General features: G+C 41.5%; 3 protein-coding genes across 3 annotated transcripts in view; 2 read left to right on the top strand and 1 right to left on the bottom strand.

Annotated features, from left to right (window-relative positions):
* LOC111655034 (uncharacterized) overlaps nucleotides 1–1,889 on the bottom strand; it is a 6,966-nt gene extending 5,077 nt beyond the window's left edge. Inside the window, exons 1-2 of the mRNA XM_023406274.2 lie at nucleotides 1,714–1,889; nucleotides 7–40 (exon numbers count right to left, since the gene is read on the bottom strand). Of these exons, the coding sequence (XP_023262042.2) occupies nucleotides 7–40; nucleotides 1,714–1,820 (141 nt within the window). The 5' untranslated portion in view covers nucleotides 1,821–1,889. The remainder of the gene's footprint in view (nucleotides 1–6; nucleotides 41–1,713) is intronic.
* A 342-nt stretch (nucleotides 1,890–2,231) lies between these two features.
* Nucleotides 2,232–7,853, top strand: xkr8.3 (XK related 8, tandem duplicate 3). Its single transcript, XM_023406270.2, has 3 exons — nucleotides 2,232–3,063; nucleotides 4,225–4,412; nucleotides 4,605–7,853. Exons 1-3 carry the CDS (start codon nucleotides 2,726–2,728, stop codon nucleotides 5,336–5,338), a joined length of 1,260 nt encoding a protein of 419 aa, XP_023262038.1. The 5' UTR covers nucleotides 2,232–2,725; the 3' UTR covers nucleotides 5,339–7,853.
* Nucleotides 7,854–8,003: 150 nt separating this feature from the next.
* LOC111655029 (XK-related protein 8-like) lies at nucleotides 8,004–12,058 on the top strand. Its single transcript, XM_023406269.2, has 3 exons — nucleotides 8,004–8,363; nucleotides 9,446–9,630; nucleotides 10,221–12,058. Exons 1-3 carry the CDS (start codon nucleotides 8,068–8,070, stop codon nucleotides 10,949–10,951), a joined length of 1,212 nt encoding a protein of 403 aa, XP_023262037.1. The 5' UTR covers nucleotides 8,004–8,067; the 3' UTR covers nucleotides 10,952–12,058.
* Nucleotides 12,059–13,182: the final 1,124 nt, after the last annotated feature.

Here is a 13,182-nt window from a genome sequence, read left to right as displayed (position 1 = left end):
GTCTGCGTCACGGGGGTCATCGAACTCAACAAACCCATACCTGCAGAGGGGAGGAGGACGTGTTTTTTTTTTTCACCTGGTGCAACAAAAGATTGTGATGATGTTCATAATCAAACACATGGTGCCGGTCAGAGGTTTATAAACCTCACACACATACTCATGTTGTCTACAAGAATAGCCAATAGTCATAAAAATGTTGATGCATTGGCGACTGATACGGTGACAACTATAAAGATCTTATATACTTGTGACTTTGTTTGGAAGATGGAACATTACGCCTATTCAGACTGATTTTGTGTGGTGTGAGAATATTGTTAGTTCGATGATCAGATGAACAATTAATGTGGTAGTCATCAAAAATCTAATAATTTGAGTTACCAACCAAAAACCTTCTTTGTCTTCCATCATTTAAACTGAAACTCTTTGGTTTTGGTCTGCTGGTGATTCAAAGCAAGCTAACTGAATATGTTCAATTTGGGCTTCAATGGGTCTAACAGATTTCTGATATTTAAGAGGCCAAATGATTTATTGTCAAAGTAATCGAGCATTAGCTAAATTTTGACTAGACCTGCAACTGAAGATGATTACCAACTTCTCATTTCAGGCCGCTTCAAATGAATGCAGAAGTTAACATCAGACCGTTATAACAGGAAGGCTTTGCATGTAGCCATAACTCTCTTTTACAACAACACAAACATTAACAGTAGAAAGTACCTACAATCTTCAGTATTTACACATGTGACTTTGTTTGGAAGCTGGAACATTACATCTTATAATCACATTGATTTTGTGAGAAAATATAAATGTTAGAAAGCTGTTGTAAAGCTCAAGTGGCTTGTACAAACAGACACATGTAAAAAGCTAGTTTGATGATTGTACTAAAACAAGAGGATTAATTGAATAATTAATTTGGAGGTCATCAGAAATTGAATAATTTGAGTTATATTCAAGCCAAACAAAAAGTTCCAGTTTCTCTCCCTTGAGTAAATGTAGTTTTTCTTTGTCTTCCATCATTTCAACTGAAACTCTTTGGTTCTGGCCTGGTGGTAATTCAGAGCTCACTAACCGAACATGTCCAGCTCAGGCTTTAAGAAGTCTTTCACAGATTTCTGATATTTCACAGACCAAACGATTAATCGAGGAAGTAATCATCAGACCACTCGATGTAAATAAAAAAATACCAAATCCATTTTATTATCGACTTCTAACTGCAGGCCTCTAAATAAATGCAGAAGCTAACCGACAAACAGGTGTAACAGGAAGGCTGTGCACGTAGCTAACTGTTTAACTACAACAGACGCACGATAACAGTAAAAAGTACCAACAATCCACAGTCTTTACACATGGGTGTGGGTAAGCTTACATTTATTTAGATAACGGTTGGCTTGTAGTACACACAACCGCCTGTGACATTGCCACGTCTAACATTAGCCAACCATTGCTAACCGTGGTCGAGACAGGGCAAGAATCATACTAAAAGCCCGCTAACACCGACTTATAATTCAGAATAATATAGAGTTAGCGATCACGTATGTAAAACTGATACCTCGCCGCACATTAAATCACATTTTCGAAGGCTCTGGTTGGTTTATGTTGCAGTTAGCATGCTAGGCCCGCTGCAGTCAACAAGGCCCGGGCTGCATGTTGTGTTCACGGCGCGGCCCATGCGGACGTTAGCTTCAACAAGACTCGGATAAAGGGCTTCGACCTTACCCGTTCTTCAGGTCGACTTCCAGAATCTTCCCGTAGCCTTTGAAGAACCTCTCCACGTCCTTTTCTCTGGCTCTGTAGCTCAGCCTTCCGATATACACCCGCGACATCGTGTTAGCTTGTGTGCTAGCGAAGTGTGGACTCCGACCAAAACCAAGCGAGCACACAGGGGAGGCGCGAGGCTTCGGAGGGACATACACGCGCTCCTGTGATACAATAGGCCGCGACCGCAGGGGGCGTGGCTTCTGTACACTATGATCCTGTGCCCTGAGTTTAGTCTCTCAGGCAGCAGCTCCCATTGTCTGTATCTGTCCTCCAGTCAGTGCTGAGATTATTTTAAAAATTATGTTAAAATTTCTTTTATAATGATCTTAAAAATGATTTTGATTGTTTTAATTAAGGAACATTAAATATTCACATATGAAGCTAAAACCTTTTCATTTTTGGCATTTTCTTTATTGAAAAAACTCTTAAACGATCAGTTGATGATCAAACTTTGCTTCTGTTTTCAGCTCTAAAACCCAAAGATGTTCAGTTTAATGTGCTGTGGAACCAAAAATAGCAAATACTGACAATCGAGAAGCTGGAATTGTCATATATTTTCTGAATAGTTGACTAATCGACTAACCGTTTAAGTTTTCAATATGTGGAGATCTTTAAATATTAAAACCTTCCCATCCCGCACTTTGCGACGCGTCCGTTTACGTATAAGCCGCGGTGGGCGGGGTTAACAACTGCTCAGCAGGGATCATTACAAACACACCATCTGCTCGCTCCCATGGCAGTTACTATTAACTTTCCAGGCGAACGCTTTCCCCACAAACGATGTCTGCCGCGGTTTGATGGCGGTTTGTTGGAGTGAGAAGACGCTGTTGTGGAAATGTGAAAGTTTAAATAACTTTTTCCTTCAATGGGTTGAAGTATGTGGAGTCGCTTTGGGAGGGAAATAACGGTGCACGTCGTTAGCTGACTGTTAGCTTCTCAGCAACAGGTTTACCGGGGGACCAGCTAGTTAATGGGCTCGGTCATGGAGCGCGCTTCTTTCTCTCAATATTCCTGGATCGACTTCATCTTCTCTGTGATCGGAGTCTGCACCTTCCTCGTAGACTGGGGCTCGGACATTTGGGTGGCCACCGAGTTTTACAGCCGCGGGGACTTCTTCTGGTTCGGGGTGCTGGTTGGCCTCATGGTCCTGTCCTCGGTCGTGGTCCAGATGTTCAGCTGGTTCTGGTTCAAGTACGACCGAGAGCTGCCGGGCTTCAGAGCTCAGACCGGATCAGGGACCGTGCTGTTCGGGGACCAAATGAAGCTCTCCTGCCTGTTACATGTGCTGCAGCTGGGCTTCCTCTGCAGGTAGCCCGGCCACTGATGAACCTCTGATATCAGCCAAAATAAATCCAGATTTAAAACAGATAATCAATCGATTTGTTGACTATTAACTTGTATTGTAGTTTAAACTCTTACGCTTTGATTCTACAGTGGTTTCTCAATATGTGGAAAGTGTTTCACCACCAAGTTGCATGAAAACAAGTGATGACCCAGTTTAACCTGGACCATGTTTTCTAAACACATCTCCAGGGTTGCAATAATGATTATTTCTTATTACCAATAATCAGCTGATTATGTTCTCTATGAATCACCAAGTTCATAAAATGTTAGTAAAGAGTGAAAGAGACTCATGATAATGTGATTTCTGATGTCTTTAAATGTCTTGTTTGGTTTGACAGAGTCAGAACTCAGAGATTTTCAGTTTCAGTCACATGACACAAAGAGAACAGTTATGAAGCTTAAACTGTGATTTTTCTTTTTGGCATTTATTCTTTAAAAAAGTCCTATAATGATTATTATTATTAGTGATTATTTTTCTCTAGATGTTGTACATGGAATACCATTTTAAAACAATATGAAATATATAAATAAATGAGTAAATACAGCTATGAAATATATCCTGAAATAGAATTATTTATTCATTTATAAAGCTATGTACTTATTTATTGACTCACTTATATATTTTATTTACATTTATTTATACATTTCTACATTTATTACCTAATTTATTTATTTCAGGATTTATTTTATAGCTGTATTTATTTATTTAATATTGATTTAAAAAGGAATTCCATAGTTGCAGCTCTAAAGTCCAGGCATAAGTTTTATTACAGCTTCACTGCAGGGGAATTTCTCTCTCTCTACTTACTGATTAAAAACTGAATATTTGAACATTATCTCAGGCAAACAAGCAAATAATAACATTTGACAGGTGCTGTGATCATAAATAAACTTGTAGTGTGAGATCGAGTCCAGTCTCTCAGAAGAGAACTGAAAGTTTAAAATGCACAAATAATGAGTTATTGAGGTGTGAAAATATGAGGCATGAGTCAGTCACTTCATGCTTCACGCCAGTTGCTTCTTTTCTTTGTAAAGGGTGTTGTGTGTGTGTGTGTGTGTGTGTGTGTGTGTGTGTGTGTGTGTGTCTGTCATGTAACAGCTGTTCTCTGACATTTATCCACTCAGGCACATCTCTGCCATTCGTCAAGGCTTCAGGGTGTGGTGGCGTAAAGAGAAAGGCTCTGAGTACGCCGTGTACCTGACACATGACCTGAGCATGCTCAGACTCATCGAGACGTTCTGCGAGAGCGCCCCTCAGCTCACTCTCATGATCTATGTCATGCTGCGCACCAACAAGGCCCAGACTGTTCAGTGTGAGTTCCTCCTCTCTTCAGTTACTTCCTCCACACCACAGAAACCAGAGAGTGTTGTCCGTGTGACTCACAGGTAGCTACAGGTTTAAGTCACGCTATCAGGGTGACTGGAAGTGGTGACATCCAGCCACAGTCGTGTGGTGTGTTCACTTCTTCTTGTTGCTTCACTGATGTTAACTTCTGTTTTTACAGTTGTGAGCGTCGTTGCGTCGACCACCTCCATCGCCTGGATGGTGGTGGACTACCACCGCTCCCTGCGCTCCTTCCTCCCGGACAAAGCCAAGCAGGGCTGGGGTTCCTCTCTGATCTACTTCCTGTGGAACCTGCTGCTAATCTCTCCCCGTGTGGCGGCCGTCGCCCTGTTCGCCTCTGTCCTGCGCGGGTACGTCGCCGCCCACTTCCTGCTGCTGTGGTTTGTCTTTGTGTTATGGGCGTGGCGACAGAGGACTTGCTTCATGGACAGCATGGGGGGGGAGTGGCTCTACCGGGCCACGGTGGGGCTCATCTGGTACTTCAGCTGGTTTAATGTGGCGGAGGGTCGGACCAGGGGGAGGAGCCTGATCTACCATTCCTTCATCGCCACTGATGGACTGATCCTGCTGGTGACCTGGTGGTTCTACAGAGACCCGGTCCAGACCGAGTCCTACGCCGTCACTCTCATCATCACTCTACCTCTCTCCTACCTCGTGGGCCTGCTCTTCAAAGCCCTCTACTACTGCTGCTTTCACCCCAAACTGTGGAGGCCCCTGGCGAGGGACCCGGGACTGCCCGACGATCTGCCCGACGCAGAAGTGTCCATCAGAGACTTTTCCCTTCCAGAGCGCGCCCTGTCCTCCCAGCTCCTCAACAAACGCATGGCCCGCCACGCTACTCACTTTTACTCAGAGCAGAGCGTCATCACACAGACTGACAACACCAGACTGTGACGTCTGTGTCTCGCAGCCAGCTGTGTTCTGCTGATACATGTTAGTGTGTGGTGGTGATGGAGTTCTGTCCGTCTCCGTCAGTCCAACTCTATAGCCTGTTCTACGGTGGCCCAAGAGGTCAAACGCGCTGCAGCGGCCTGAAACACGAGCTGCAAATTCAGAAATGCTGCAGATTCAAAAACACATGAAACTCAAGAACAGAAACAAGCTGCAGGAAGTTAAAACAAAACAAAACAAACACGCTGCAAAAACAGAAACCATGCAACAACAAGAAAATATGAACCTCCAAAACTAATGCAACAGAAAAGACGCTGAATGTCCAGACAACACTACGTCAGAGCTCCAGGCCTCCAGGGGGAGCTCTCAGTGAAACACACATAGACTGGATGTAAGCTAACGCTAACGCTAACACTTACTACGTTTTCTGTTGCTCTTCTATAATATAAAAAAGAACACAAACTTTTTTATGTCGTCTCTTCTTCTCTCCCATCATCCTCTCTTGTTTGGTCTAAGGTCAAAGGTCAAAGGTCTGGCCTCTCTGGTCGAAGCTCAAAGTGTTCCCTCCCCCTAGAGGCCTGGAGCACCTGTCATGTTGTCTGGATATGCAGTGTTTTAATTCCTCCGACAGTCAGAGCAGCTCGCTCTGATGGACACGATATGTCAGTAACATCTTGAAGGAACTTTGTCAAATATGTCACAAACATTCGAGGACTCAAGGAGGAACTGATTAGACTTAGGTGGTCAAAGGTCAAGGTCACGGTGACCTCTTCTAGTTTGTCTTTTAATCTGCATATCTGTGTTTCTGAATTTGCGGCTCGTTTCTCCTGGAAGAGTTTTGAGCCTCGTCAGCCACCGTACTGTTTCATCAGATGCTCAGTGGACTGTGAACCAACATACAGGCTCCAAACCACTGGAAACAAGGAGCAGGTGATATGGACGAAATCCTTTTCACAGTGTATGTAAGGTTACATGTATATATAATATACATATATTACAATCAAGTAAACTCCTGGACAATCAGTTAAAACCTGTTGAAATAACCAGACAGGAGTTTTTGTTTTTACCTGACAAATCCAGGTGTTTCATCACATTGATGCAAACACTATAAAAAAAATATTGCCATAAAGCAGTTCTGCACAGACTCGACCTGAATACACAGAAATATTAAAGGGAACGTTTCCAAAAAATCTCTGTTTACAAATCAACATGATCGCACAGTAACACTGTAATATTTCTCTATTGTGGTGTAAACTGGGGGAATCTGATAAGCTAATTTTCTACTGAAATGTTTAATTTAATAGATTTTCTAAAGTAAATGTATTTTACTGTCTCTCAGTTTTTACATGTTTTCGAACATGGGAGTAAAACCCTTTTTTTCACACTTACCTTATTGCCAAAGGTTTGTTGTTGTTGTTGTGTGAACACCTTGTTGCACAGAATCCAAGAAAATAAACAAACATTTTTGATCAACAATAAATAAAAATGAGTAAATAAAACAAACAGATATTTGATGAGGGGTTCCCATGACAACAAGTGCTATTTAAATGTGTGTGTTGTGTTACAGCTGCTACTGAACCTTTGAATGTACATTTGACCATAAGCTTCACTTTTATAATTTTCTGTTTTCTGTTATTTTATTTTCTTAACAGCTGTTTTACACCATGTGAAAGGTCACTAGTTGTTACCGTGACGATATTTACTGTGTAAAACAAGTTCAGGTCAGATGCTGATGATTTACATGTTGACTAACAACAGGTCGGCACATATTTAACCAGTGATGACATCACTCTAGTAAACCTGGTGTTACTGTCGCTCACTCATCCACTGTTTGTTTACATGTCACATGTGGCTCAATGTGGTGAGTGACACTGTGCCACACTTTATTCTACATGGAGCAAGCTTGAGTTAAAGTGATAGTTGTGGTTATTAGACGTGGGGGTGTGAGGTGGTCATGTACAGTGAGGACTAGTTAACGCTGTGTTACCGATCTGTGGTGTTGTAGATTGAGATCAGTGCGCTGCCAGTTAGGAGAGGCAGCAGGGAACACGGTAAACTAGCAATATACATCAAATATATATATATATTATGTATTTAATATATAATATTTACTATTATATACATAAATAAATATAAAGCTTCATTTAAACAGATGTTGGATTGTTTCAGTGGGCGTCTTTTAGGCCCCGCCCACAGCAGCTGCTAGTGTACCTGTGCTCCTGCTGCTCCTCTAAACTGAATCTACTGCAGGTAACACTCTGACCACTTCACACAACCCCACGTCAGTCACCCTCAGCTGTCACTTTAAATCTCCTTAGACGTCCCAGAGGTTTATTCAAGTTGACGTTGTTGTTGTTTTATGTTTTATTGTCACATTTCAAACCTCATTCATTCACTTCAATGATGTTCACACAAAGTGTTGAAAATCCACATTTTTGCTTGAGACTGTTCTGAAACGAAAGTTAAACTCACTGCTGGTTGTAATGTGTAATTATTATTAAAGTGGTGACAACATGAAGTTCTTGTTCTGACTGTTTGAATGTGTGTTTCTGTTGCTTCAGGGAGCAGCCGGTGACATGACTGTACCTTTAAGTTTTCCTGTCTGTCTGTGGGAGGGGTTAGTGTTTCAAAACCGAACTTTGCCTCTTTGCCCACTTTCAGTTTGTCTTTCTCTGAGTAAACAGCTGCAGCATGTAGTGGGGAGAGAGAACGTGAAGCTGTAGTTTGACACTATGTCTGTGTTTCAGTATAATCGTGTGGACTTCTTCTTCACTTGTCTTGGCCTGGTGTTCCTGCTGCTTGACATCGGGCTGGACATTTTTGCGGCTGTTTCTTTCTACCAGGAAAAGGCGTACGTGAGCCTCAGCATACTGCTGCTGTTCCTGGTGGGCTCGTCGGTCCTGGTCCAGGCCTACAGCTGGCTCTGGTACAGCTACGAGGACTTTGAGAGGCAGACAAAGGTCGAGAGCTGCCTGACCCTGAGTCAGCTCCGGCTGCTGCACTGGCTCCAGCTGGGAATCTACTTCAGGTTGTAGTTTAGAATAAAGTTAGTTCAGGTGTTGCCTCAGGCTGTTGTTACTGTGGGACATGCAGAGCTGGAGTGAATGCTCAGAGAGAAGCTGTTTAAAATGAGGTTCAGGACATTATTTCCATTTACAGGAAACATATAAATCAGCTGTTGATCTGGTCACGGCTGAGCGGCTCTGTGTTGCTGCTGTTCATCAGGAATGTGGGTGTGTCATCTAATTTTATCTGCGTTACACACTGAACTCGTGTCGGGGAAATCTTGGGAGAACTCAGTGTTAGGTCATTGAGGAAACCGTGAATGAATTTCATCTTTTGTTTCGTTTCCTCAAACGTATGAACATCACACAGGATCTTTTCTTGTAACCAGCTTCCTGAACTCAAGTTTCATCTAGACAGGAGACAATCTCATTAGATCTCATTAGATCTTATTAGAGCCATTTGTTTCCTAAATCTTTATATTATGAAGGTAAAACTAGTGTGTGTTGAAACCTTTCCATGTTCCTGTGTGACAATTGTTTAATGTACATGAAGCTTTTATCGTTCTATTGACTCCCACTCAACACTGTATTTTAATTTTCCACAGAAACCAACCAGAACTGTAGAGCTGCAATTATTAGCTGAACATTTTGGATTAATTTTGATAATTAATCTTTTAAGTCATTTTTAAGCTAAAATACCAAAGCTCCAAAGATAATACCATCGTACTAATACTTACTAGTTTCCCAGTTTTTTTATGATAAACAGAAAAAAAATCTATTTTTATTTGTTAACTTGTTTACTGACATCTTACAGACCAACAGTCAAACAGTTACTAAAGAACATAATTATCAGATGTATTGATAATAAAAGCAAACCCGACACTTCACAACAAACAACCACAGTAACAGTGAAATGTCTTTGAAGTAGATTTTGACACAGTCTTTCTACAAGGAACAAAATAAATTAAAGAATGTGATTAATGAAATGATATAGACCCAGATGAGTAAACCTGGGTCTTTTGACCAGAGATTTAAACCAACACAATTAAAATGATTAATTGAATATCATTCCAATGGGATTAATTGTTGTTACGTGTCCTCTCAGACATGCAGGTGTTGTGGAGGTTTCCATTCGCAGCTTCTGCACTAAGATGACTGAGGGCTGCGCCGTGTACCTGAGTCACGACCTCAGCATGCTGCGGCTCATCGAGACGTTTTCAGAGAGCTCCCCTCAGCTCGTCCTCATGCTCACCATCATCCTGCAGCGAGGAGAGCTCGACCCTGTCACAGGTGCCGTATATGATCCAATGTGCCAGAGTGTCAGTGTGTTAATGAGGAGAGGAGCTGTCAATCATCATGTACAACAGCTGAAGTCATGAATGATGACAGAGCTGAAGAATGAATGAAACACTGAGAAACACTGGAGAGTTATTACATTAGAAATAAGTAAAAATCCAGATGTGGCTCCACTGTGTCTTTAAAGGGTCACTTCACCCAAATCCAGTGGTGCAATAACTATTTATTACTGCACTTTAACTACCATGTACATGTGTGGTATTTTACTTTTACATGAATTTTATGCAAAGTTCTACTTCTGCTACATCACAGAGGAAAATATTTACTTTTTACTGGATTTATCACACAGCTGTGATCACTAGTGATTATACAGATTCATATTTTACATGCAAAACATAACAACATATGATCTGCTCAGAAGATATGACACATTGTTATAGATTAAACTACACAACTGAAAACAAGATGGGTAACAAACCAACATGAGGCACACACTAGTAGTGCGGCAAAACAACTGACCAGGTATTATTTTGAATTAGATGTTGACCCCTCCTCCTCTCCTCCTCCCCTCCTCCCCTCCTCAGTGTTGAAGGCCCTCGGTTCGGCCTCGGCCATCGCCTTCAGTGTGACCACGTACCACCGCTCCCTGCGCTCCTTCCTGCCTGAGAAGGAGAAGCAGCAGATCGTCTCCTCTGTGATCTACTTCCTGTGGAACCTGTTCCTCATCTCCTCCCGCCTCACCTCCCTCGCCCTCTTCGCCTCCGTGCTGCCCTGCTTCATGTGCGCCCACTTCTTCTGCTCGTGGCTGCTCTTGTTGTTCTTCGTGTGGCGCTGTAAAACGGACTTTATGGAGAGTCCTGTGGGGGAGTGGCTGTACCGAGCCACCGTGGGTCTGATCTGGTATTTCAACTGGTTTAACGTGGTGGAGGGGAAGACCAGGTTCAGGACTCTGCTCTACCACGGCTTCATCGTGGCTGATGTTTCCCTCCTCTGCGGCCTGTGGTGCTGGAGGATGAACACAGAGGAGCTTTATTTTGAAATCCCACACACTGTAATCGCTGCGGTCAGTGTAGTTTCCATCTACCTCTTCGGCCTCTTACTAAAAATCATATATTATAAATGTTACCACCCGAACCTGAGCAAAGAGGAGCTGAAAGGAGTCACGTCTGTGGAGGAGCTGGCGAGGAGTTCGCCGCTCTCTGGAGACGAGGTAGACTCAGGTTTGGTGTCGGGGCGCAGCTTTCCCAGTCCACCGGCCCCCGACCTCAAACACAACAAGAGGATGAGGAAGCTGGCCGAGAACTTCTACTCCTGACCTCCGTCACTTGACCTCCGTCTCCACGGGACATGGAGGTCAGACAGAGACGTCCGTCATCATGATCATGTGACCTGCTCATTGATACAGTCTCACCAAACACTACTGAGATCTCTTTATTCTCATAGGCACTTTCTGAAAATGGAGGAGCAGTGACGTCACAGGAACAGTAATAATTTCATATTTTAACAGACATTAAAAAAAGGAATTATTAATATAGGATCGATTAACCATCAATAAATACGTCACAAAAACCATTTATAAAAACATTTATTAATTAATGGATGAATGATAGAATTTGAAAAGACATTTTAAAATGGGAATACGTTCCTGGATTCACTCTTCAATTTCCATTTCCTCTTCCTTAGCTAATGGATTAGCCAAGTCATTTAGCTTCTCCGGTTAGCCTTCAGTGCTGGTAAAACCCTTTTTCATATAGGTGAAGTCTACAGATATGACTGGTTAGCTCTCCAACCAATCAGAGAGCTTGTAACATCCCATGGCCAATCAGGATTGTTTATCCTGGTTTTACATCACTGAAGGCCAGAGTGTCACAGAGAGGCTAACAGGAGATGCTAAATGACTAAGCTAATCGATTAGCTTATAGGAAATGGAAATTGAAGCTGGAATCCGGGAACGTGTTCCCATTTTTAAAATCTCTTCTTTCAAATTCTATTTATTCATGAATTAATAAATGTATTGACAAATGGTTTATTTAATAAGAGTTTTATGTTTTTGTCCATCCATTTTAAAATCTTTAGTATCTATTGATGGATTAATCGATCATTTACAATTCCTATTGTTAATGTCTATTAAAAGATGAAATTACAGAAATGCTCTAATACTTTTCGTCCATATCTGCTGCGTATTCATCTGGTGCTACAAAAGCAAATGAAGCTGCCAATCAATTTGTAATATGTTGTGAATGTTGATATGAACTGGTGTTATATCAGGTGAACCTGTCCTTTAACAGCTGATCTCATGGTGCACAAACATTCCTGACTTTATTTTTATATTTATTCTAGATACGTTTATCAATTTTGTCTAATTATGTTTTTAAAAAGTTTTTATAATTGATAAATAATAAAAACAAACTTGAGTCTGAAACTTTTTAAAATTTATTTACATTGTATTGAGTGTCTCAGGTTATACAGGCAAACCTCCCGCACAGCCACCGAGGGGAAATAGTGATTATTGTAATTAAATTAGCATTGATTGATTATGATGATATTGTTCAGTCTACAGGATCACATTCAGGCTCTCGACATGACCCCATGCAGCCTCACAGGTCCGTGAAAATGAGATGAAATACTTTTAAAAAAATAATAGAAAAACAAAACCAGAGACAGCTTTTAACAACAACAACAACAACAACGACAGTTTTTGGCATCGCAAAGAAAAAGAGACGCAGAGGTCCAAGAATATTCCACGGTTGTTTTTTTAAAAGGCCAGAAAACAGACATGACATGCAGACAAAGACAGGAAACGGAAATGCAAAGACTGCATATGGTCTCTCGGTTTTCTCATTTCCCTTGAACACTCAGCGATCAAAGTCACGCAGCTTTTTGAACGAGCCTTTCACCCTCGTTATCTGATCTGCATAAAACAAAAAACAAAAACGCAGCATGTTTTACAGCCTGTGATTGTCTTGAAGCGACGCAGCGTTTCACAGCAACAATAAAAGCAAAGTCCTTTTCAAAAGGAGACAAACGTCTGATGTAAAACAGACGTGATTCAAGAGAAAGTCAAATTTAAAATTAAGAAAAACAATGTATTGTCACTGCAAATTGAGATATCAGGAACTTAATTATCTGGAACCCTTCACTAAAACTGTTTTTGATAAACACTCAGAAATCAACATCAATATCACCCCCCCCCCCCCCCCCCCCAAAGAAAAAGACAGTATGTGTTTTTTCTATGAGACCTTTAAACACAGTGCAGACAGACAGTCACATCAGAAAGTCTCTTTAAAAAAACACAAAGGGTTAAAAAAGTAAGATAACACTTTGGATAATAAAACAAAGGAGAAATAAATGAATCAAACACAAACTTTTACATGTTTCCCTTTGAGATTATGATGCAAACAGCTGATGGTTAAAGGCACAATATAAATATACAGAGACACAAACACACAAATACACATTCGTAACGGTCGAGCTGCATGAGTGGAAATAAATCTTCAGGCTCAGTGTTGTTCAGTCGTAATCTCATACAGACCCGGGACAGTCGAC

Source organism: Seriola lalandi, unplaced genomic scaffold, assembly GCF_002814215.2.
Source record: "Seriola lalandi dorsalis isolate HSWRI2012SDOR001 ecotype SW California unplaced genomic scaffold, Sedor1 jcf7180002054298, whole genome shotgun sequence".
Lineage (NCBI taxonomy): Eukaryota > Metazoa > Chordata > Actinopteri > Carangiformes > Carangidae > Seriola > Seriola lalandi.
The sequence above is the reverse complement of the archived record's forward strand: the minus strand, read 5'-3'. Positions and strand labels throughout refer to the sequence as shown.

Bases quoted from the DNA above. Each gene is read 5' to 3' on its own strand.
- LOC111655029 (XM_023406269.2), top strand. From the start codon at position 8,068: ATGTCTGTGTTTCAGTATAATCGTGTGGACTTCTTCTTCACTTGTCTT. The intron at 8,364-9,445 runs GTTGTAGTTTAG...GTGTCCTCTCAG, and splicing joins CAGCTGGGAATCTACTTCAG to ACATGCAGGTGTTGTGGAGG. The intron at 9,631-10,220 runs GTGCCGTATATG...TCCCCTCCTCAG, and splicing joins AGAGCTCGACCCTGTCACAG to TGTTGAAGGCCCTCGGTTCG.
- xkr8.3 (XM_023406270.2), top strand. From the start codon at position 2,726: ATGGGCTCGGTCATGGAGCGCGCTTCTTTCTCTCAATATTCCTGGATC. The intron at 3,064-4,224 runs GTAGCCCGGCCA...TTATCCACTCAG, and splicing joins CAGCTGGGCTTCCTCTGCAG to GCACATCTCTGCCATTCGTC. The intron at 4,413-4,604 runs GTGAGTTCCTCC...CTGTTTTTACAG, and splicing joins CAAGGCCCAGACTGTTCAGT to TTGTGAGCGTCGTTGCGTCG.